This window comes from Bufo bufo, chromosome 2 (genome assembly GCF_905171765.1).
Source record: "Bufo bufo chromosome 2, aBufBuf1.1, whole genome shotgun sequence".
In the NCBI taxonomy this organism is placed as follows: Eukaryota; Metazoa; Chordata; class Amphibia; order Anura; family Bufonidae; genus Bufo; species Bufo bufo.
This window is the reverse complement of record NC_053390.1, coordinates 194,735,205-194,760,439: the sequence shown is the minus strand read 5'-3', so window position 1 is coordinate 194,760,439 and position 25,235 is coordinate 194,735,205. Positions and strand designations below refer to the sequence as shown.

The window sequence follows — 25,235 nt, the reverse complement described above, 5'->3', positions numbered from 1 at the left end:
TTTTGCCCAATAATACAGGAACTCTGGCATATGTTGAGGACAGACTGGCCATTTACTAAGAAAAAAACATACCTTACAGCTGGGTATCCATAGTTGTACATTGAGAGAGAAGTATACAAAGAGGGAGAGAGATGTATTGAATCTTGATTCCCTGTGGCTGAATTGGACAGAGAAATTACAGGCTGATTGACTCAGAGAGGAAACATCTAGACCTCTCTGCCACCTTTGCAGCCTACAGAATTTTAAGAACTGTGAAAACTGCAATCTGTACAAGATCTTCTGTTCCATGCATAATCTGAATTGTGATTACTGCTGTGAGTACATATATGTACACTTTGCCATCAGTAAAAACTGTTGTTATTTCACAAAACCAGCCTTGTGTTTGCATGCACTGACACCGGCATTGCCACAGCCTATATATTGCACCTTTCTTGCCTCCAGTGAACCCTGCCTTATACCCCAAAACATGCCAACGCCAAAGGGTGCCCCAACTAGCACCAGGCAGGAGGCTCCCCCAAAACTAGGGTGTGCCCCAAGGGAAAGAAAGGGTGCACCCCTCCTATCACTGTAAGGCCCAGGGAGTGCCTGAGTGATGATCCCCACAATGAGTACTACTACTCCTATCATTGCCACTCTCTTCCTCTCGCTCTGCCCTCCCGAGCTTGCGGCAGTTATAAAAAAAATACATTTAACATAAAGACTTGACTTAAGCAATAGGTAATTTTCAGTCAATACATTTTTTTTAATGAAACCTAGACATAACAATTTTCCTCTACTTCTACTTTTGCTACAGTCCTACATATTCATCCAGTTATTATAGCAAATGGATTGGGCACTGTACAAAATAGGTATTGTACATGTAAAAGAATGTACGACTTGACCAAACTAATACAATTCGATATGTTGTTATGACATGTACTGACATTATACAACATAATATTCCTCTCCTCTAGATGATGCAGACCAATGTTCCCAGTGTCTTTGCTGCAGGAGATGTTGTAACTTTCCCTCTGGCTTTCCGAAATAACAAAAAAGTCAATGTTCCTCATTGGCAGATGGCACATATGCAAGGTATTTATAACTGCACAGTAACAAAGTGCCTTATGATCCACTACTCAGGCATCCATCCAACTATATAGCAAGTGTATATAGCGACTCGGGGCTTATGAAAAAGTACATATCTAGTCAATACCTTAGGAAAGTGAGCATACAGAGGCCAGATACTTTGGCATACAGCCTGCATAATAAAAAGACTAATATCAAGAATATTAATACCTAAAGCAAATGAATTGCTAAGGTGTTTTATATCCTCCTCTGTTTCTACGGTTCTTAAAGACATTAGCAACAGCACTATGTGATCATAAAATCACAAAGATGTCACATCACAAGGGGTGCCAATGGGAGCAGGGGTGGTCTATAGCAAAGGTGTGCTTCATCCCCTTTAAAGGGGTTGTCTGGCATTGGACCCCAAAACATCCCAGTGTTGCCCCATTTCTGGACACCTCTGGTCCCCATTAATCCATAAGTGGCTTGGGCCTGTTACCGCTGCAGCCAATCACTGGCCTCACTATTAGACTAGAATGTCTAGTCTAGAATGACACGTCACTGTGCTATAGATGTGCCGTTCTAGCACTAGTGACTTCTGCGGCCATGGATTAGCCACAGAGGTCATAACACCAAGCAACTTCAAGTTTGGCAGTTAACTGTGGATGGCAGGACTGTGGACATGTGTGTTGTTTCTTTTTTACTTGGTCACAGGTTACCCCCATTGGAGTTGTCACCTCCTTGGTTGGTCAACCCCATTAAGGCTTCTTCTTACGATGCAGTGGATGTGACTTCAATATCACTGTTTTGATAACGTCATTGTTGATAAGATCACCAAGGGAATTGCCAGGGACCAGGGCTGGTAGGTCCCCTGTAGGGAATCGGGGGGTGGTGACATCATAGAGGTGTTGTTGTCTTTATAGGCCCTGGCGACACAGGGGCAGGTGTAGCCCACCCAGAGGCTTTTGATGTCCCCTATAATGCTCCATAGTGGGTGATGACTCCGGGACAGACAACGTCACTACCTTAATGTGTCTATGCTGATAACATCATCCAGGCAGTTGTCAGGGTCATTCTTATGCTACTACAGTATAAGCTGCTAGTTTTGGGAGTATGAAAAATCCAAGTAGAAGGGGAAAACATTCTGCTATCTCTGGCAGTCTACATAGAATATGCCTAATAGTGTATCTCTAATAACCAGTGCACCTGCTGTCTAAAACTGCTTTAAACACTGCCCCCCAACATGTTTCGCCAGCTAACCTGGCGTCTTCAGGGGATTCAGGCAGAGTGTGTTTAGAGGGTGCAGGGATGGTCTTTAAATCCTCTGGTCTTGACCTCATTAGCCTTAACAGCCTATCATTGCCCTTTATGTTGTTACGTGTACTGATGGGGTTAGTTTTGGGAGTGCTGATTGTAGCGTTCCCATCCTTCTTTCCCCTCCTCCCAGCCAACTGGTACCTGGCCCTTCACTTCTTTCCTCCCACATGTTGCTGCGCTTCTATATCGCGCTCTGTCTGATTACACACTGCCGCATGTCATAGGACTTCACTGCAGGTTTATTCTGCCAGACCTCAGACTTTGCCTCATTGCACTTAGTGAGCATTTCTGCGCATGTCTCTAGACTTAGGGTTTTCTATGAGAATGACTAACTATTCTCTATATATCAGAAAATAATGTCTCGATTACTAAGATCTCCTCCTGTAACTTCTAACCCTATAGGAAACTAGTAATAGAGACATTATTTTCTGATGTATAGAGAATAGTTTGTAATTCTCAGTAATTACTAAAGTAATTTTATTATTTCCTGGAGAACCCCTTTAAATCTGACTAATCCCTCTTTTTTCAATCAGGTCGTATAGCAGCTCTGAACATGTTAGCTCAAGGTACAGAAATCAATACAATTCCTTATCTGTGGACTGCCATGTTTGGGAAGAGCATTCGCTATGCAGGTATAAAGATTATTTTTGTAGTTGTATATTCTTATTACCTATATTACAGTAATTTATTCTTGATTATTAATATTTAGTAGGTATAGCTAAATATGAATAGTACGATATCGTTCTCCAATTCTCCAATTTCCATGGGTAAAGTTGTAAAAAATGAATATAAGTGAAAGTAACAACAAATGGAAAGTGAAAAATGTGAGTGTATTCTGTTCTGAAATAATCCTTAAAGGCTATGTCCAAATATGCAACTGACTTTTTTTTATTGTCGCAATGCAACTAAAATCAATAAAGAAACAATCTTGCAATAGTTATAAAGAAAATGTTCTATTGTTTTGTGTATACAGCTCCTACATATGCAGAAGTATCTGTTACCATAGCAACAGACAACAAACGCTGTGTAGTCTGATTTTGCATTTATACTCGCTCTCTCATCTGTCTCATACCTCTTGTCAACCTTATTGTTAACCTATAAGTAGGGACTTTGTTTGTCTGTTGCCATGGAGACAGATTTGTCTGTTACCATGGAGATGGACAGATCTGCAGAAATAAATTTTAACTATCACTGAGAAATATGTTACTAACACCTAACTCTTGATTAGTAGTATCTGCCACCATGATCAACCCTATTAAACAAGGCATGATATGAAGGGAAGCAGAAACAGGGAGGGTCACAAGTGAAGCTATATTCCAAATAGCTAAGCCAACCCTTTGGTGCGTTGAGCACCTAATTTACATTTAACAAAAAATAAGAATTTCTCTGCATCAGTAATACCGATTAGAGAGAAAAAGAGCTTATTTTAGTCACCATGATCAACCCTACCAGGCAGTCTGCTTGGTTTAATAGGGATGACCATGGTGATAGAAGCTCTTTAAGATATTGCAATAAAAAAGGGACAGTAGGTAACAAATACAGCCAATACATACAGCTTAAAGGGCATCTGTAGGCAGATTTGTACCTATGAAATAGGCTGACCTGTTACATGTGCACTTGGCAGCTGAAGGCATCTGTGTTAGTTCCATGTTCAAATGTGCCCGCATTGCTGAGAAAAATTATGTTTTATTATATGCAAATGAGCCTCTAGGAGCAACGGGGGCGTTGCCATTACACCTAGAGGCTCTGCTCTCTATGCAGCTGCCGCACCCTCTGCACTTTGATTGACAAGGCCAGGCAGTGTAAACGTCATCACATCTGACCTTGTCAATCAAAGCGCAGAGTGCGCAGCAGTTGCAGAGAGAGCAGAGCCCCCTAGAGCCTCATTTGCATATATTAAAAATTCATTTCTCAGCAATGCAGTCACATATGAACATCGGACTAACACAGATACCTTTAGCTGCCAAGCACACATGCAACAGGTCAGCCAGTTTCATAGGTACAAATCTACTGACAGATGCCCTTTAAAAATGTGAGTGACTCACCATTACCATGAGCAGGATGCAAATCACAGATGACATGTTCTAGTAACAGATAAACACTCAAAATACCTTCTTTTTTCAGGTAACGGAGAAGGATTTGATGATGTTATCATTCAAGGAGATATTGAAGAGTTAAAATTTGTGGCATTTTACACACGGTATGCAAACTAGTTTTTATATTGTAATGAATGTTTTTGCGTAATAATATATTTTTATTAAAAAAATTTAACTAATTGGTTCAGACACATACACAAAGGTTCACTGTCACAAAAGATCTGAGATAAATAGATACAAATGTCACTTGCAGTTTTAAACAATTAAGTATATGAAAAGTATATTTAAAAAAAAAAAAGAAAAGCAAAAACATCACACCAGCATCTCAATGGAGACCGTATTCCTCTGGAGAAGACTTTTAAATAGAAGCAGTATTCCTCTGAAGTGGACCTCACACCCATGACTTCTGTTGGATAGTCATAGTTTTTCAGCTTTCCAAACAGTTGCACGGTCCCATGGACCTGTGTGCAGAACTTTTAGTGGCACCAGTGTACTTGTATGGAATTTAGCTTTGTCCTATTTTTTTAAATTGTATTTTCTGTATAAAAACCCTTGAAGTGATGGACAGGGTAGATTGGCATATATACTATGTGGACACCTACATATTATACTTACAGGAGCTTTTATGACATCCCATTCTAAAGCCATAGGCAATAATATTGAATCCTCCTTTTGAAGCTAAAACAGCATCCACTCTTGTGGGAAGACTTTTGTAGTTTGTGTGAGTTTTTGCCCATTCATCCAGAATAGCATTTATGAGGTCAGACACTGATGTTGAATGAGAGGGCCTTACTTGCACTCTCCATTCTAGTTCATCCCAAAGATATTTGATGAAGTTCTTCCATACCAAACTCCTCCAACCATGTCTTTATGGACATTGCTTTGTGCACTGAGGCACAATCATGCTAGAACAAAAAAGGGCCTTTCCCAACCTGTTCCACTCGAACTAAGTGGCCTAGCCCAGCCCCATAGAAACAACCCCATAACATCATCCCTCCTCCACCAAACTTTACAGTTGGCACAATGCAGTCAGGCAGCTAACATTCTCCTTGCATTCGCCAAACACAGACTTGTCCATCTGACAGAGAAACGTGATCCATGACTCCGAAGAACACATTTCCACTGCTTGAAAGTCCAGTGGCTGCATGCTTTATTTTACACCTCTCCATCTGACTCTTGAACTTGGTGATGTAAGGCTTTCACGCAGTTGCTTGGCCATGGAAACTCAACTCAGTTTTTGTGCTGATGTTAATGCCAGATGAGGTTTGGAACTCTACAGTCATTCAGACTTTTATGCATTATGCTTCTTGACCCTGCACTATGTGGTCTGCCACTTGGTGGCTGGGTTCCTGTGGTACCTAACCACTTCCACATTGCAATAATATCACTCACAGTTGATGATGAAATATCTAGGAGAGAAGAAATTTCATGAGCTGACTTGACTAGTTGCTGGATTTTATACACCTGTGGCAATGAGAGTGGATGCAATACCTGAATTCACCGATGAAGAGGTGTGTCCCAAAACTTTTGTCCATACAGTGTATGTTTTATTGAAATCTACTGGTCTTTTCTCACTAAGTAGAAATTATTTTTTATATGTTTTCATTATCCTCTTTGCAATTTAATCCAGCACACAGTGCACATTTTCAGGTCCAGATGGATCATACACCTGAAAACCTAGCTGACCTGCTTCAAGGTGTTTTCTCATAATTCTCATAAATATATCCAAAGAGATAGGAGTGGATATTTATAATAATTACTCTAAGTTTATTTTGAACTGTTTTTTTACTGTCTTACTCAAAATACCACTCAAAAAGTGGTGCACGAGCACTGGTTATTACCTAAACTTGTAAAATGTTTGTGTAAAGATATACATTATTTTACTATTTAGGAGGTCCACAAGGCGCTTGTATTCCAATAGTAAGATGACATCCCTCGTAGATCAATGGAGGTAATACTTAGGAACGCTCACATCTCCAGGTTGAAGGTTACTCTCTCTGGTTTCTCATAGACTAAACAACAGAGTTAACAACTTGCCTTTATTATGTCAGTGGTATCCAACATATATGTTGGACTACAAGTCAAATTAGTATAATTAAAAAGTGGCAAGGTAAAGTGTTCATCTAGGATTACAAAAAGAGGTCAGGTTTGTTCCTGAAACAACACCACTCTTGTCCTTGGACATTGTCTGGTATTGCAGCTCAATCTTATATACTTGAATAGGAAGAGATATTCTTATCTTCAATTCGAGACAGAGCAAATGGACGAAAGTGGCTGCTTCTGAAAAAACAAAACAAAAAAAAACATCGTTTTTTTAGCCAAAATTAATTTAATGGTAGTCTAATTTTTGGTGAGTTTAAATGTTTAACCTCCTCTAACACTCTTTCGTCATCAAAACTACCTGCATTTCATCTCCTTTGCCATGCTGGTGCAATGTAATTACAAATGCTCATCCAATTCACTTGAATTCGCTCACACTACCCCTTTAAACAGCTGACTGTTGGGGGTACCGGAAATATTGTAGGACTGCACAATCCCTTTAAGTGTTGTAGCCTACTCAAAATCATAAACACATACATTATCACAGCTGAGATTTGTGGTGCTATTTGCTAGGATGTTTATACTGCATATCCTCAAGACATGACCAGTTGGTTTGAGAAACAGTGGCTTAAGAATAGAGAGTGAGTAGGTTAAATGGAGACAGGCTTCAAAAAAAAGTTTGCATAATGGATGGATCTTTGTACAATCATTTCTGTGAAGAAACATGTATTTCTGGGCTTCCCTAATGCCTCTTTCAGCTATATTATTCCCTGTTTCAGCTGCACAGTGTAGGGATTTGCTTTGGTAGGCAGGGTAAGCGGACACAATACAGAGGCAAGATCACGGTTGAAAAGCAAAAGTTTCCGTGTTTATTCACACAAAAAGGCAGAAAAGAAAATATAAACAAAGTCACCTTGGTTTAAACCCTGGTGTTCTATTCACACCAGGGCTGGGACAAGGCCATTTGGTGCCCAGGGCGAAGATGGCAAACTGCGCCCCCCCCCCCCCCCCGTTTTTAAGAAAGAATCAATGTTGTTTCAAAACAAGAATATACTTAAAGCAATAGAACAAAGGACTGTGGGACTTTGAAAGTCACAGACACTATAAAGTTCCCCCCCATCATCATGTGCCAGTATAAAGTCCCCCCCATCATCATGTGCCAGTTTTGTAATAAGCCCCCCCAATGTGCCAGTAACACTATTGTAAAAAAAAACAAAAAAAAAACACTTATACTTACCTAAGTGTCAGCGATGCGATGCAGCCTCTTCCTGTGTCCCACGCTGTAATGTAAGGCTCAGGCGGCACGATGACGTCATTGCGCCGGCCTCTGATAGGCTGCCGGCCTAGTGCCTGCAGCCAGGGGCGTACATAAAAATCACTGGGCCCCATAGCAGGAATCTAAATTGGGCCCCCATTCCCCTTTTATAGCCCCTCCCTTTGTTCCATGAACTATTCTTGCTGCTGCGTTTTATAATTTATGCCATCAGGGCCGGAATGGGATTACAAAACAGCCCTGGCACACAAAAGAGGTATAATAGATGCAGATGTATATTATATACAGCAGTGTACAGTTATGTGAGGTACGCGGTATAATAGATGCAGTGTGTACAGGTATATAGTATATTCCCTAGTGTTCTGATATGTGAGGTACAGGGTATAATAGATGCAGTGTGTACAGGTATATAGTATATACAGCAGTGTACTGATATGTGAGGTACGGGGTATAATATATGCAGTGTATACAGTATATACAGTAGTGTAATATGTGAGGTACGAGGTATAATAGATGCAGTGTGTACAGGTATATAGTAAATACAGCAGTGTATTGACACCTCGTACCTCACATATCAGTACACTGCTGTATATACTATATATCTGTACACACTGCATCTATTATACCTCGTACCTCACATATATAGTATATACAGAAGTGTACTGATATCTGTACACACAGCATCTATTATACCTCATACCTCACATATCAGTGCACTGCGGTATATACTATATATCTGTACATATTGCATGTATAATACTGTGTAATATATGCAGTGTGTGTGCATGTATGTGTGTGTATATATATATATATATATATATATATATATATATATATACAGAGCAGTGTATTGATGTGACACATAGAAGGTATAATACTGTAGATGCAGTGTTTATAGAAATATGTGGTCAGTTATGCATTATAGTCACTGTGAGGTACATGAGGTAGTGGTAACTGTCTGAAGTAGTATACATGAGTGAGCAATGAGTAAAAACAGGGCATGGAGGGGGGGGGGTAAATGATGAAAAGTGGAGGACCTCCTCTTACCTCTCCATTCCAGTCTGTATGGATCAATACAGAGCTGCTTGTGAACTTTTAATACTTGCTGTTAGGGGTTGAAGGACCTGTGATGATGTCATCACAGGTCCTGGCAGATGTACCTTTGAAACCTAGGAACTACACCATTTTTGGTGCAGTTCCTTTGCTAGATTCTGCAGGACCTGTGATGTTGAAGATGATGTCATCACAGGTCCTGGCAGATGCACTGTTCTAACCTGGGAACTACACTTTACACTGTGCAGTTCCCTTACAGGACCTGTGATGACATCATCAAAGGTCCTTTAGCTTTAGAAAGGTAAACAGGAGTAATTAGGGGGCGGGGCCTCTCCTCCACTTCGGTGCCTGCCTGCAGCCTATCAGAGGAAAGGGAAGGGACACGCCTCTCCCTCCCCTGCACCTCCGCTGGCACAGACAGTTTACAATGGAGATGAGCGCAATGGAAGCGCTCATCTCCCTGTGCCCGGCGGCGGCTGCTCACTTGGGGGGGGGGGTCATTTTAGTTGGGGGGGCACATGGGGGGGCACAGCATGATGTAGGGGGGGCCGTGGCCCCCTCTGGCCCCCCCCTGGCGACGCCACTGCTGCTGGCACTTAACCTGCGCCCCCCTCCTGTCCGCAAATGGTAGCGCCCAGGGCACCCGCTCCTTCGGCCCCTGCCTTGTACCGGCCCTGATTCACACCTTGCTGCAGGTACCGCAATAGAAGGTCAAGTCCTGGTGTTCACTTCACACCATGCTGCAGGTACCGTATAAAGAGTTCCAGACCTGGATGTCGTTCCCTTGTCCTTCCAGACAGGTCGCAGGCATGCATCCAGCTACAAGCCTCACACACAGACACAGCCTCAGATGCCAATACAGAGATTTCCACAGCTCCACTATAACCTGGAGGATCATTCCACCACCAGCTGAGCTGCTGGCTGGGTTTTTAAACCCCAGCCCAAAACTTGGCCTGGACGTGGGGAACAGCCACCCACCTTGCTCTTTGGCTGCTCCCAATAAGAACCGGCCCGGATCTGCTTTTCAGCCACTCTAAGAAAAAACTGTGTCAGCGAGCACTAGCTGCCGTTGAAACCCAAAATAACCAGTTCCTATCTCACTGAGGCCAGGAACCTCGGTGACACGTACCTTCCGTCAATGACGGACCCTTGTGCCTTCCTACATATCTTCCCCCTTTGTTCAACCCTGAGGGGGTGAACACACGCCAGACAGTGTACACGGGACAGGGCATCCGCGTTTCCATGTAACCGGCCTGCCCTGTGTTCTACTGTGAACTTAAAGTTTTGCAGCGACAAGATGGTGACCCGAGCATTCCTCTCTTTGGCCTGGCTGATCCACTTGAGAGGGGAGTGATCGGTCACCAGACGGAACTTCCTCCCCAACAGATAATAGCGGAGAGACTCGAGTGCCCACTTTATGGCCAGGCACTCTGTCTCCACTATACTGTACCGGGTCTCCGCTGGAGTGAGCTTACGGCTGAGGAAGACAACGGGATGCTCCTCCCCGTTGACTTCCTGAGACAGTACCGCGCCAAGGCCTACTTCGGAGGCATCAGTCTGTACCACAAATTCCCTTTTGAAGTCGGGCGTCACCAAAAGCAGGGACCCACACAGGGCTGACTTCAAAGCAGAGAAAGCCTCTTCCGCCTGGTCATTCCAGCGGACTATCACGGACTTCCGTCCCTTTAAGAGCCCTGTCAACGGAGCCGCTAAAGTGGCAAAATGGGGACAAAACTCATGTAATAGCCCACCATTCCCAGGAATGACTTTACTTGTCTAGAGGTGGCAGGTCGGGGCCAATTCCGTATTGCCTCTATTTTGCTTAAAACTTGGGGTTTAATGACTCCGCGCCCAATGACATACCCAAGGTATTTAGTCTCCTCTAACCCTATCGCACATTTCTTTGGGTTAGCTGTTAGTCCCGCCTTTTGAAGGGAGTCCACTACGGCCTGTACTTTGGGCAGGTGACTTTCCCGGTACTGTGAATGATAATATCGTCCAGGTAAGCCGAGGTGTACCGCCGATGTGGACGAAGTACAATATCCATAGGACGTTGGAAAGTGGCGGGGGAAGCCATGCAGGCCAAAGGGTAACACCTTATACTGGTACAGCCGCTCTGGTGTAATGAAGGCAGTTTTCTCTTTGGCAGCCTCTGTCAAGGGTACCTGCCAGTACCCTTTGGTGAGGTCCAAAACAGAAAAATACCTGGCTTGGCCTAATTTCTCAATTAGTTCATCTACCCGAGGCATTGGGTATGCATCGAACTTTGATATTTCGTTTAATTTCCGAAAACCGTTACAAAATAGTAACGTCCCGTCTGGCTTGGGAATTAAGACTATAGGACTGGTCCGAGCTGCACTTCCTCTTAGATGGATTTTTGCCGAGCCTCAGGTACTCGGTATGGCTTTAACCGGATTTTTGCCTGAGGCTCAGTGACAATGTCATGTTGGATTACGGAATTGCATCCAGGGAGGTTTGAGAACACATCCGTGTTCCGACTAATGAACTCCCTGGTTTCTTGAGCCTGTTTAGAGGAGAGGCTGTCATCAATTTTTATTGTGGCAACCGCTTCCCTTGCATCAGACATAGGAGCCGGAATCTTTTGTCCAAGAAAGCCCGGCCGCGGGCTGTCTTCCGTACAGGTTTCCCTATCCATCCAAGGTTTTAGTAAATTAACATGGTAAACCTGCTCAGGCTTTCGCCTCCCCGGCTGGTGTACCTTGTAATTTACCTCTCCAATTTTCTCACGTACCTCATAGGGCCCCTGCCACCTGGCTAAGAACTTACTGTCCACTGTCGGCACCAGAAACCAAAACCCGATCACCCGGGTTAAAGTTCCGGACCCAAGCCTGCCGATTATAGATCCGACTCTGGGCTCGCTGAGCGGCCTCCATATGTTCCCTGACAAGAGGCAAAACAGTCTCTATCCGCTGTTGCATCTTGGTAACAGATTCCAGGACGCTTTTATGCGGAGTGGGTTGTTGTTCCCATGCCTCTTTGGCTATGTCCAACAAGCCACGAGGATGTCTGCCATATAGAAATTCGAAGGGCGAGAACCCAGTAGAGGCCTGGGGCACCTCTCGCACTGCGAACATGAGATAGGGCAGAAGAAGGTCCCAATCCTTTCCATCTTTGGTCACCACCCTTTTTAACATGGTTTTTAGTGTTTTGTTAAACCTTTCAACCAGTCCATCCGTTTGTGGATGATACACGGACGTCCATAACTGTTTAATACGCAGCAACTTGCAGAGTTCCCTCATGACCTTGGTCATAAAAGGGGTCCCCTGATCAGTCAGGACCTCTTCAGGTAGCCCTACTCGGGAGAACATCTCCATTAGCTCTTTAGCTATAAGTTTCGCTGATGTATGTCACAGTGGCACTGCCTCCGGGTACCGAGTAGCATAATCAAGGACAACCAAAATGTGTTGGTGTCCCCTAGCGGACTTTGGTACAGGACCTACTAGGTCCATAGAGATTCGCTCAAACGGTACCTCAATGATTGGGAGGGGTACCAAGGGACTGCAAAAAAGGTGCTGGGGGCTAGTTGCCTGGCAGGTCAGGCAAGACTTACAGAACTCGTCCACCTCTTTAAACACACTGGGCCAGTAAAACCGTTGTAGTATCCGGTCCTGTGTTTTCTGCATTCCCAGATGACCCCCAAGAACATGCTGGTGGGCTAACTCTAACACGAGTTTGCGATAAGCCTGGGGCACCATCAACTGTTCAACGGATTCACCTCGCAGCTGATTTACCCGATACAACATATCCTGATGAACCACAAAACGGGGGAACACTGACTCTGCCCCTGGTTGTTGTGGTTCACCATCTATTAGTACATTTTCCCAGGCTCGGGATAAGGTTGGATCCAGGTGTTGTGCGGTACCAAAATTATCACCGGAGACATTGAGGTCTGCCATCTCAGGTCCCGGCGGCAAGTCCTCCATGTCTCCCACCAATACACTCAGCAGGGTTGTCTCCTCCTCTTCCACCAAAGTGGCGGTCACCCCTACTGCTGGCCCTTCGGACTCAGGTTCCCAGGGTTCTGGTCTCCCCCCTGAGCCTGGCCACTCTGCTAGGGTTACACCTGTCTCATGCTTATCAGTCACTCTCAGAACAGGCCACAGTGCCATGAAACTCGGGAAGTCTCTCCCTACTATAAGTTCATAGTGTAGGTTGGTTGCAACAGCCACCTCGTGTCTCCACCTGCCGGAAACCGTAGACAGAGACACCATAGCAGTAGGGTAGTCTTTTAAGTCCCTATGTATACACATGACTCTGACCTTACAGCCGGTGTACTCAGCGGAGCTTACCAGGGAAGCCCTTTCCAGGGTCACCAGACTTCCTGAGTCCAACAGAGCCTCCGCTGGAATGTCTCCTACCTCAACCTGGCACAGGTGGTTCAGAGACTCCGGAGCACCCACTGCACACAGTTTCCTGGCATATAATGATTGACGGAAGCCATAGTTCATGTCCATGGGTTCCCCCTGCTGTGGACAGTCTGCTCGAACATGGCCAGGCTCCCCATACCGCCAGCAGATTATTCCCAACTTATTCCCCTCCCCCAGTTGAAATAAACACACATGCACATTTAGGCCCCTTTCACACGAGCGAGTTTTCCACGCGGGTGCAATGCGTGACGTGAACGCATAGCACCCGCACTGAATCCTGACCCATTCATTTCAATTTGTTTTTCACACATCAGTTCTGCGTTGCGTGAAAATCGCAGCATGTTCTATATTCTGCGTTTTTCACGCAGCCCTGGCCCCATAGAAATGAATGGGGCTGCGTGGAGAGTTACGAGATTTGACTGCCCCCCTCCCAACAGAACCGCCCTGTCAGTTCCGGGTAGCCTCATAGCGCTCCACCAGGTCGACCATCTCCAGCGCATTACCTGGAGAGACCTGGCCAATCCATTGCTGGAGAGGGGGTGGCAGAGCCCTCCAGAACCTGTCTGCTAACAACCGGTCCAACATAGCAGTGGGGCTCAGCATGTCAGGTTGTAGACACTTTTGCAACAGGTTGAGCAGGTCATAATACTGGGGTCTCACGGGCTCAGCCAGGTTGAAACCCCACTGATGCACCCGCTGGGCCCGGACCATCACATTCACCCCCAGTCTTGCCAAAATCTCCCCGGCAAGTCAAAATACACCCGCTGTGACTCTGATGTCAGAAAAGGAGTGACGACCTCAGCCCACTGGTCCTGGGGCAGCTTTTCCCTGGTGGCCACTTTCTCATACATCGCCAGGTGGGTCTCGACGTCGTCTGCGGGGGACATTTTAGGGATCGCTGCACGGACTGCTTTCCAGGCATCGTGTACGCTTGGGGTTGCTCCTGCTGTCTACAAAGCCATTATGTGTTGTAGCAGCAACTGATTGGTCTGCTGCTGCTGCTTATTAGCCTCACGTTGCTGCAGGTTAGCCTCCACGAGGGCCTTCATAACAGCCTCCATTTCGTCATGTGACACAAGTTTGAATTTAGCCGGTTTGATGAATGACATACAACTGTGAGCAAACCAACAATATTTCGGCGTTCACGCCAGCCTCACTGCGCTTGCCTGCTCCAAGCCACCAATTGTAGGGATTTGCTCTGGTAGGCATGGTAGCGGACGCATTACAGAGGCAAGATCACGGTTGAAAAGCAAAGTTTCTGTGTTTATTCACACAAAAAGGCAGAAAAGAAAATATAAACAAAGTCACCTTGGTTTAAACCCTGGTGTTCCATTCACACCTTGCTGCAGGTACCGCAATAGAAGGTCAAGTCCTAGTGTTCACTTCACACCATGCTGCGGGTACCGCATAAAGAGTTCCAGACCTGGATGTTGTTCCCTTGTTCTTCCAGACAGGTCGCAGGCAGGCATCCATCTACAAGCCTCACACACAGACACAGCCTCAGCCTCAGATGCCAATACAGAGATTTCCACAGCTCCACTATCACCTGGAGGATCATTCTACATCCAGCTGAGCGGCTGGCTGGGTTTTTAAACCCCAGCCCAAAACCTGGCCTGGACGTGGGGAACAGCCACCCACCCTGCTCTTTGGCTGCTCTCAATAAGAACCGGCCCGGAACGGCTTTTAAGCCACACTAAGAAAAAACAGTGTCAGCGAGCACTAGCTGCCGCTGACACACAAAATAACCGGTTTCTATCTGACCGAGGCCAGGAACCTCGGTGACATAGAAACATAGAATTTGTTGGCAGATAAGAACCATTTGGCCCATCTAGTCTTCCCAATATACTGAATACTATGAATAGCCCTTGGCCCTATCTTATATGAAGGATGGCCTTATGCCTATCCCATGCATGCTTAAACTCCTTCACTGTATTTGCAGCTACCACTTCTGCAGGAAGGCTATTCCATGCATCCACTACTCTCTCAGTAAAGTAATACTTCCTGATATTACCTTTAAACCTTTGCCCCTCTAATTTAAAACTATGTCCTCTTGTAGCAGTTTTTCTTCTTTTCAATATTCTCTCCTCTTTTATCTTGTTGATTCCCTTTATGTATTTAAAAGTTTCTATCATATCCCCTCTGTCTAGTCTTTCTTCCAAGCTATACATGTTAAGGTCCTTTAATCTCTCCTGGTAAGTTTTATCCTGCAATCCATGTACTAGTTTAGTAGCTCTTCTCTGAACTCTCTCCAAAGTATCAATATCCTTCTGGAGATATGGTCTCCAGTACTGCTCACAATACTCCAAATGAGGTCTCACTAGTGCTCTGTAGAGCGGCATGAGCACCTCCCTCTTTCTACTGGTAATGCCTCTCCCTATACACCCAAGCATTCTGCTCGCATTTCCTGCTGCTCTATGACATTGTCTGCCTACCTTTAAGTCTTCTGAAATAATGACCCCTAAATCCCTTTCCTTAGATACTGAGGTTAGGACTGTATCACTGATTTTATATTCTGCTCTTGGTTTTTTACACCCCAGGTGCATTATCTTGCACTTATCAACATTAAATTTTAGTTGCCAGATTTTTGACCATTCCTCTAGTTTTCCTAATCCTTTTCAATTTGGTGTATCCCTCCAGGAACATCAACCCAGTTACAAATCTTTCGCTGATAAAGATATTAAACAATATGGGTCTCAGAACAGATCCCTGAGGTACCCCACTGGTAACAAGACCATGGTCTGAATATACTCCATTGACTACAACCCTCTGTTGTCTGTCCCTCAGCCACTGTCTAATCCAATCAACAATATGGGAGTCCACGCACAAAGACTGCAATTTATTGATAAGCCTTCTATGTGGGACAGAATCAAAAGCCTTACTAAGGTCCAGATAAGCGATGTCTACTGCACCTCCGCCATCTATTATTTTAGTCACCCAATCAAAAAAATCAATAAGATTAGTTTGACATGATCTCCCTGAAGTAAACCCATGCTGTTTTTCATCTTTTAATCCATGGGATTTTAGATGTTGCACAATCCTCTCCTTAAGTATGGTTTCCATTAATTTCCCCACTATTGATGTCAGGCTTACTGGCCTATAGTTGCTCGATTCCTCCCCTACTGCCTTTCTTGTGAATGGGCACAACATTTGCCAATTTCCAATCTTCTGGGACGACTCCTGTTGCCAGTTATTGGTTAAATAAATCTGTTAATGGTTTTGCTAGTTCGCTGCTGAGCTCTTTTAATAGCTTTGGGTGTATCCCATCAGGCCCCTGTGACTTATTTGTATTAAATTTTAGACAGCTGACTTAGAACCTCTTCCTCTGTAAAGACACATGCATCAAAAGATTCATTAGTCTTCTTTCCTAACTGAGGTCCTTTTCCTTCATTTTCCTTTGTAAAAACTGAACAAAAGTATTCATTTAGGCAGTCAATTAGTTCTTTATCTTCTTCCATATACCTTCCTTCTTTTGTTTTTAATTTAGTAATTCCTTGTTTTAGTTTCCTTTTTTCATTTATGTATCTGAAGAATGTCTTATCGCCTTTTTTCACTGACTGAGCTAATTTCTCTTCTGCCTGTGCTTTAGAAGCTCTTATAACTTGTTTGGCCTCTCTCTGCCTAATCTTATAAATTTGCCTGCCTCGTTATTTTTTTTTAATAATTACTAAATGCTATCTTTTTGTTTTTAATGATTTTGGCCACTTCTGCTGAGTACCACAGTGGTCTGTTCCTTTTTTTTGCTTTTACTGACAAGCCTAATGCAATTTTCTGTTGCCTTCAATAGTGCCACTTTTAAGTAGTCCCAGTTCTCCTGGACTCCATTGAAACGGTTCCAATCTCATAGGGACTCGTATACCACTAATCTAATTTTAGAAAAGTCAGTCTAAAATCTAAAACTTTTGTTTTTGTGTGGTGTGACTCAGTCACTGTAATTATAGTAAACCACACTGACTGGTGATCACTAGATCCCAAGCTTTCCCCTACAGTAATATCAGATACCAAATTCCCATTTGTGAATACTAAATCTAAAATGGCCTCCTTCCGGGTTGGCTCCTCAACTACTTGCTGTAGAGATAATCCCAGTAGGGAATTTAGAATATCTGTACTCATAGAAACATAGAAACATAGAATGTGTCGGCAGATAAGAACCATTTGGCCCATCTAGTCTGCCCAATATACTGAGTACTATGAATAGTCCCTGGCCCTATCTTATATGAAGGATAGCCTTATGCCTATCCCATGCATGCTTAAACCCCTTCACTGTATTTGCAGCTACAACTTCTGCAGGAAGGCTATTCCATGCATCCACTACTCTCTCAGTAAAGTAATACTTCCTTATATTACTTTTAAACCTTTGCCCCTCTAATTTAAAACTGTGTCCTCTTGTGGTAGTTTTTCTTCTTTTAAATATGCTCTCCTCCTTTACCGAGTTGATTCCCTTTATGTATTTAAAAGTTTCTATCATATCCCCTCTGTCTCTTCTTTCTTCCAAGCTATACATATTAAGGTCCTTTAACCTTTCCTGGTAAGTTTTATCCTGCAATCCATGTACTAGTTTAGTAGCTCTTCTCTGAACTCTCTCTAGAGTATCTATATCCTTCTGGAGATATGGCCTCCAGTACTGCGCACAATACTCCAAGTGAGGTCTCACCAGTGTTCTGTACAGCGGCATAAGCACTTCACTCTTTCTACTGCTTATACCTCTCCCTATACATCCAAGCATTCTGCTGGCTTTTCGTGCTGCTCTATTACATTGTCTTCCCACCTTTAAGTCTTCTGAAATAATTACTCCTAAATCCCTTTCCTCAGATACTGAGGTCAGGACTGTGTCAAATATTCTATATTCTGCCCTTGGGTTTTTACGCCCCAGGTGCATTATCTTGCACTTATCCACATTAAATTTCAGTTGCCAGAGTTCTGACCATTCTTCTAGTTTTCCTAAATCCTTTTCCATTTGGCGTTTCCCTCCAGGAACATCAACCCTGTTACATATCTTTGTGTCATCAGCAAAAAGACAAACCTTACCATCGAGGCCTTTTGCAATATCACTTATGAAGATATTAAACAAAATCGGTCCCAGTACAGATCCCTGTGGAACCCCACTGGTAACATGACCTTGTTTTGAATGTTCTCCATTGACTACAACCCTCTGTTGTCTGTCACTCAGCCACTGCCTAATCCACTCAACAATATGGGAGTCCATGCTCAATGAGACATATATGGGACAGTGTCAAAAGCCTTACTAAAATCTAGATATGCAATGTCTACTGCACCTCCACCATCTATTATTTTATTCACCCAGTCAAAAAAATCTATAAGATTTGTTTGACATGATCTCCCTGAAGTAAACCCATGTTGTTTTTCATCTTGCAATCCATGGGATTTTAGATGTTCCACAATCCTATCCTTTAATAGGGTTTCCATTAATTTGCCTACTATTGATGTCAGACTCACTGGTCTATAGTTGCTCGATTCCTCCCTACTACCTTTCTTGTGAATGGGCACGACATTTGCCAATTTCCAATCTTCCGGGACGACTCCTGTTACTAATGATTGGTTAAATAAATCTGTTAACGGTTTTGCCAGCTCACCACTAAGCTCTTTTAATAATTTTGGGTGTATCTCATCAGGCCCCTGTGACTTATTTGTCTTCACCTTAGACAGCAAACTTAGAACATCTTCCTCTGTAAAGATACATGCATCAAACGATTTATTAGTCATTCTTTCTAGTGGAGGTCCTTCTCCTTTTTCTTTTGTAAAAACTGAACAGAAGTATTCATTAAGGCAGTCGGCTAGCCCTTTATTCTCTTCTACATACCTTCCGTCCTTTGTTTTTAATTTAGTTATTCCTTGTTTTAATTTCCTTTTTTCATTTATATATCTGAAGAATGTCTTATCCCATTTTTTCATAGACTGAGCTAGTTTTTCTTCTGCCTGCGCTTTAGAAGTTCTTATAACTTGCTTGGCCTCTCTCTGCCTAATCTTGTAGATTTCCTTATCTTCATTGCTCTGTTTTTTTTTATAATTACAAAATGCTAGCTTTTTATTTTTAATGATTTGGGCCACTTCTGCTGAGTACCACAGTGGTCTCCTCCTTTTTTTGCTTTTACTGACAAGTCTAATGCAATTTTCTGTTGCCTTCAATAATGCACCTTTTAAGTAGTCCCATTTCTCCTGGACTCCATGTAATCCGTTCCAGTCTGATAAGGACTCATTTATGACTAATTTCATTTTTGAAAAGTCTGTTTTTCTAAAATCTAAAACTTTTGTTTTTGTGTGGTGGGACTCTTTCACAGTTCTTTTATTAAACCACACTGACTGGTGATCACTAGATCCCAAGGTTTCGCCTACAATGACATCATATACCGAATCCCCATTTGTGAATACCAAATCCAAAATGGCCTCCCTCCGGGTTGGCTCCTCAACCACTTGTTGTAGAGATAACGCCAGTAGGGAATTTAGAATATCTGTACTCCTGGTAGAACTTGCTATTTTGGTTTTCCAGTTTATATCTGGAAGATTGAAATCTCCCATAATGATAACTTCTCCTTTCATTGTCATTTTAGCTATTTCTTCAACTAGTAGATCATCTAGTTCTTTAACTTGACCAGGTGGTCTATATATCACACCTACACGAGTTACTGCATGGTTAGCAAACTGCAACATAACCCAAACTGACTCTATGTTGGCCTCACCAACTTGTATTAGGTTAGATTTAATGCTATCTTTCACATACAGGGCCACTCCTCCTCCTTTCTTGCCTTCTCTGTCTCTTCTGTATAAAGAGTACCCTGGTATGGTTATGTCCCAGTCATTTCTTTCATTAAACCATGTCTCCGTAACAGCCACAAAATCTACATTCTCAAATGCCAATTATTGACCCAAGTTCATTGATTTTTTTACCTAAACTGCGAGCATTTGTAGACAGGACTCTGAGCTTATCATTTCTTAACCTCTGTGCTTCTGACCTGTTCTGGCATTGTTTCGGGGGGCAATTGGACTCTTTTATTTTCACTCTTTTGCCCCCCCTTCCTAGTTTAAATACTCTTTCGCAAATTCTTGGAGTTGTTCAATAAGTACATTTGTTCCTTTCAGAGAAAGATGCAAACCATCTTTTTTGTACAGTTCCTTTCTATTCCAAGTAGAGCTATCATGAGAAACAAAGCCAAATCCTTGCTCTTGACACCATTTACCAAGCCATATGTTGAACTCCTTTATGCGCCTCTGCCTATCATTCTGAACATTATGCACAGGCAGAACTTCAGAAAATGAAATGGTGGATGCAAAATCCTGTACGTCATTACCAAGTGTGATAAAAGATTTTTTCACCTCTGACACTTCATTGCAAGCCAGGTCATTTGTCCCTAGATGGACAAGAACATCCACGTCCCCTTCCTGCTTTGCTTGCTTAACAATATTAATAATACGTCTTCTATCTCTTCTAGCAGTAGCCCCAGGGAGACATCTCACAAAACCATTTTCTTTAAGCTCCACACTTCTTATGATTGAATCACCCAGCAACAGTTGCTTCCTTTGAGACTTCACTTTATCTTTTTTGTTGCATACATTAGACATAGGAGTCAATGGTTTCTCACCCTCTGTGCTTGAGTCCATATCCATGTTGTCCTTACATTCTGAGAGTGCTGCAAATGAATTATGGAGAACCACCGACTGTGGGACATGTCTTCTATCCACCACTCTAAGACTTCCAGAACCTACAGTAACCCATCTGCCATTTCTGGGGGTCCTCTGTGGCAGTGGCATTGCAGCAGTCCTAGCTGGAGTTTGTTTAACAGATAATTTAAATATTTCAGCTTTCAAAAATGCAATTTCCTGCTGCAGTAAGGAGAACTGTCTACAGATCTGACAGCATCCGAATCTCCAAAGAGTGGAACATGAAATAAATGCACAACAATTCCTGCACTGAACCAAGTCTGCCATTTTAAAGAGGAGAAAAAAATAAAATAAAAATTTGTAACTTTAAATCAAACAAATCTTACGTTTTTTTTTTGTATTGTTTCCACCTTCCAGCCTACCTCCTGACTATCTCCTGCAATATCTCTTTACTAGTACTTGAAGGTAGTACTTGAAGGTAGTACTTGCAGCTAATGAATTAGGCCAGCTAATGAGTCTGTCTCTATATATACACACACTCCTTCCCAAACTCCTCCCCCAGCAACAAATGTAACACCTTAGTGAGCTAGGCTCATTAGCAAACGCACAATAGCAAACACCTGACCAAATTCCTTACCTCTTCTCAAGCAATGATCAGCAAAAACAACACAGATGAGCCAGTTGGAGACTCTAAGCCAATCTCTTGCAGTATCTCTTGAATCTCTTCAGTCTCCTGCAATATCTCTTTACTAGTACTTAATGTAGTACTTGAAGGTAGTACTTGCAGCTAATGAATTAGGCCAGCTAATGAGTCTGTCTCTATATATACACACACTCCTTCCCAAACTCCTCCCCCAGCAACAAATGTAACACCTTAGTGAGCTAGGCTCATTAGCAAACGTCCTGGCAGAACTAGCTATTTTGGTTTTCCAGTTTACATCAGGAAGATTAAAGTCTCCCATAATGATAACTTCCCCCCCTTCAATGTCATTTTAGCTATTTCCTCAACTAGTAGATCATCTAATTCTTTGACTTGGCTAGGTGGTCTATATATCACACCTACACGAGTTACCTTATGATTATCAAGCTGCAAGGTAACCCAAACTGACTCTAAATTGGTCTCGCTAACTTGTATCAAATTAGATTTCATGCTATCTTTCACATACAGGACACCCCTCCCCCTTCTTGCCTTCTCTGTCTTTCCTGTATAGAGAGAACCCTGGTATTGTTATATCCCAGTCATTACTCCCATTGAACCACGTCTCAGTAACAGCCACTAAATCTATATTCTCAGATGCCATTAAAGCCTCAAGTTCATTGATATTATTCCCTAAACTGCGAGCATTTGTAGACAAGAATCTGAGGTTGTCATTTTTTAACCTTTGTGCTACTGGCATCTTCTGGCATTGTTCCGGGGGGCAGTTGGACTGCTGGATAATCACTCTTTTGCCCCCCTTTCCTAGTTTAAATGCTCCTTAGCAAATATTTGGAACTGTTCACTGAGGACATTCGTTCCCTTGAGAGAAAAATGCAAACCATCTTTCTTGTACAGTTCTTTTCCATTCCAACGAGAGCTAACATGAGACACAAAGCCAAACCCTTGGTTCAGACACCATTCTCCAAGCCATACATTGAATTCCTTAATGCGCATCTTCCTGTCATGCTGAAGGTTATGCACAGGCAAAACTGCAGAGAATGAAACAGTTGATGCAACCTCCCGTATATCATTTCCAAGTGTGTGAAAAGCTTCCTTCACCTTTGAATTCTCATTGCAAGCCAGATCATTTGTCCCAAGATGGACAATAACATCCACCTCCCTTTCCTGCTTTGCTTGCCTAACAATATTAAGGATCCGTCGTCTATCCCTGCTAGCGGTAGCACCAGGTTGACATCTCACAACACCATTTTCCTCAAACTTCACACCTCTTATGATGGAATCGCCCACCAACAGCTGCTTACTATCAGTCCTCACCTTCTCCTTTTTGTCTTTGGCTGCAGTCTTGCATACTTTAGGCATGGGAGATGATTGTTTCTCACCCACTGTGCTTGAGCCATCCTCCATGTTGCTCTTGCACTCTGAAAGTGCTGCAAATGAATTATGGAGAGCCACAGACTGTGGAACATGTCTTTTATCAACAACTCGCAGTCTACCAGAACCTGCAGTAACCCATCTTCCATTTCTAGGGGGCCTCTGTGGCAGTGGCATTGCAATGTTCTCAGCCGGAGTTTGTTTAACGGTTAATTTACAAATCTCAGATTTCAAAAATTCTATTCTATGTAGAAGAGAATAAAGGGCTAGCCGACTGCCTTAATGAATACTTCTGTTCAGTTTTTACAAAAGAAAAAGAAGGAGAAGGACCTTCACTAGAAAGGATGACTAATAAATCATTTGATGCATGTGTCTTTACAGAGGAAGATGTTCTAAGTTTGCTGTCTAAGGTGAAGACAAATAAGTCACAGGGGCCTGATGAGATACACCCAAAATTATTAAAAGAGCTTAGTGGTGAGCTGGCAAAACCGTTAACAGATTTATTTAACCAATCATTAGTAACAGGAGTCGTCCCGGAAGATTGGAAATTGGCAAATGTCGTGCCCATTCACAAGAAAGGTAGTAGGGAGGAATCGAGCAACTATAGACCAGTGAGTCTGACATCAATAGTAGGCAAATTAATGGAAACCCTATTAAAGGATAGGATTGTGGAACATCTAAAATCCCATGGATTGCAAGATGAAAAACAACATGGGTTTACTTCAGGGAGATCATGTCAAACAAATCTTATAGATTTTTTTGACTGGGTGACTAAAATAATAGACGGTGGAGGTGCAGTAGACATCGCATATCTAGATTTTAGTAAGGCTTTTGACACTGTCCCACATAGAAGACTTATCAATAAACTGCAGTCATTGAGCATGGACTCCCATATTGTTGAGTGGATTAGGCAGTGGCTGAGTGACAGACAACAGAGGGTTGTAGTCAATGGAGAACATTCAAAACAAGGTCATGTTACCAGTGGGGTTCCACAGGGATCTGTACTGGGACCAATTTTGTTTAATATCTTCATAAGTGATATTGCAAAAGGCCTCGATGGTAAGGTTTGTCTTTTTGCTGATGACACAAAGATATGTAACAAGGTTGATGTTCCTGGAGGGAAACGCCAAATGGAAAAGGATTTAGGAAAACTAGAAGAATGGTCAGAACTCTGGCAACTGAAATTTAATGTGGATAAGTGCAAGATAATGCACCTGGGGCGTAAAAACCCAAGGGCAGAATATAGAATATTTGACACAGTCCTGACCTCAGTATCTGAGGAAAGGGATTTAGGAGTAATTATTTCAGAAGACTTAAAGGTGGGAAGACAATGTAATAGAGCAGCACGAAATGCCAGCAGAATGCTTGGATGTATAGGGAGAGGTATAAGCAGTAGAAAGAGTGAAGTGCTTATGCCGCTGTACAGAACACTGGTGAGACCTCACCTGGAGTATTGTGCGCAGTACTGGAGGCCATATCTCCAGGAGGATATAGATACTCTAGAGAGAGTTCAGAGAAGAGCTACTAAACTAGTACATGGATTGCAGGATAAAACTTACCAGGAAAGGTTAAAGGACCTTAATATGTATAGCTTGGAAGAAAGAAGAGACAGAGGGGATATGATAGAAACTTTTAAATACATAAAGGGAATCAACTTGGTAAAGGAGGAGAGCATATTTAAAAGAAGAAAAACTACCACAAGAGGACACAGTTTTAAATTAGAGGGGCAAAGGTTTAAAAGTAATATAAGGAAGTATTACTTTACTGAGAGAGTAGTGGATGCATGGAATAGCCTTCCTGCAGAAGTGGTAGCTGCAAATACAGTGAAGGAGTTTAAGCATGCATGGGATAGGCATAAGGCTATCCTTCATATAAGATAGGGCCAGGGACTATTCATAGGATTCAGATATATTGGGCGAACTAGATGGGCCAAATGGTTCTTATCTGCCGACACATTCTATGTTTCTATGTTTCTATGTTTCTATTTCCTGCTGCATTATGGAAAGCGGTCTACAGATCAGACAGCATCCAAACCTCTGAAGAGTGGAACCTGAAATAAAAGCACAACAATTCCTGCGCAGAACCTTACTTGTTTAGATTGTATCCACCTCCAGATTATCTCCTGAGTATCTCCTGAATATCTCCAATGCACTTATAAAAATCAGCACTGTTTTGAAACAGTGTCTGAGTATCCACCAGAAACACAGCTGAAGTTCTGCTGTTTTGAAACACAATGTCTGAGTATCCACCAGAAACACAGCTGAAGTTCTGCTACAGTGGAAAAGCTCTGAGTTAGTCTAAGTTAGTCTCCTGAATATCTCCAATGCACTTATAAAAATCAGCACTTGGAAAAAGCAGCAAGCTATAATTGACACATACCT

At 42.8% G+C, this 25,235-nt stretch overlaps 1 protein-coding gene across 1 annotated transcript in view; it reads left to right on the top strand.

Annotated features, from left to right (window-relative positions):
- LOC120990756 (apoptosis-inducing factor 3-like) overlaps nucleotides 1-25,235 on the top strand; it is a 101,316-nt gene that overhangs the window by 60,560 nt on the left and 15,521 nt on the right. The window contains 3 exon segments of the mRNA XM_040419658.1: nucleotides 954-1,071; nucleotides 2,895-2,993; nucleotides 4,486-4,561. Coding sequence (XP_040275592.1) covers nucleotides 954-1,071; nucleotides 2,895-2,993; nucleotides 4,486-4,561 — 293 coding nt within the window.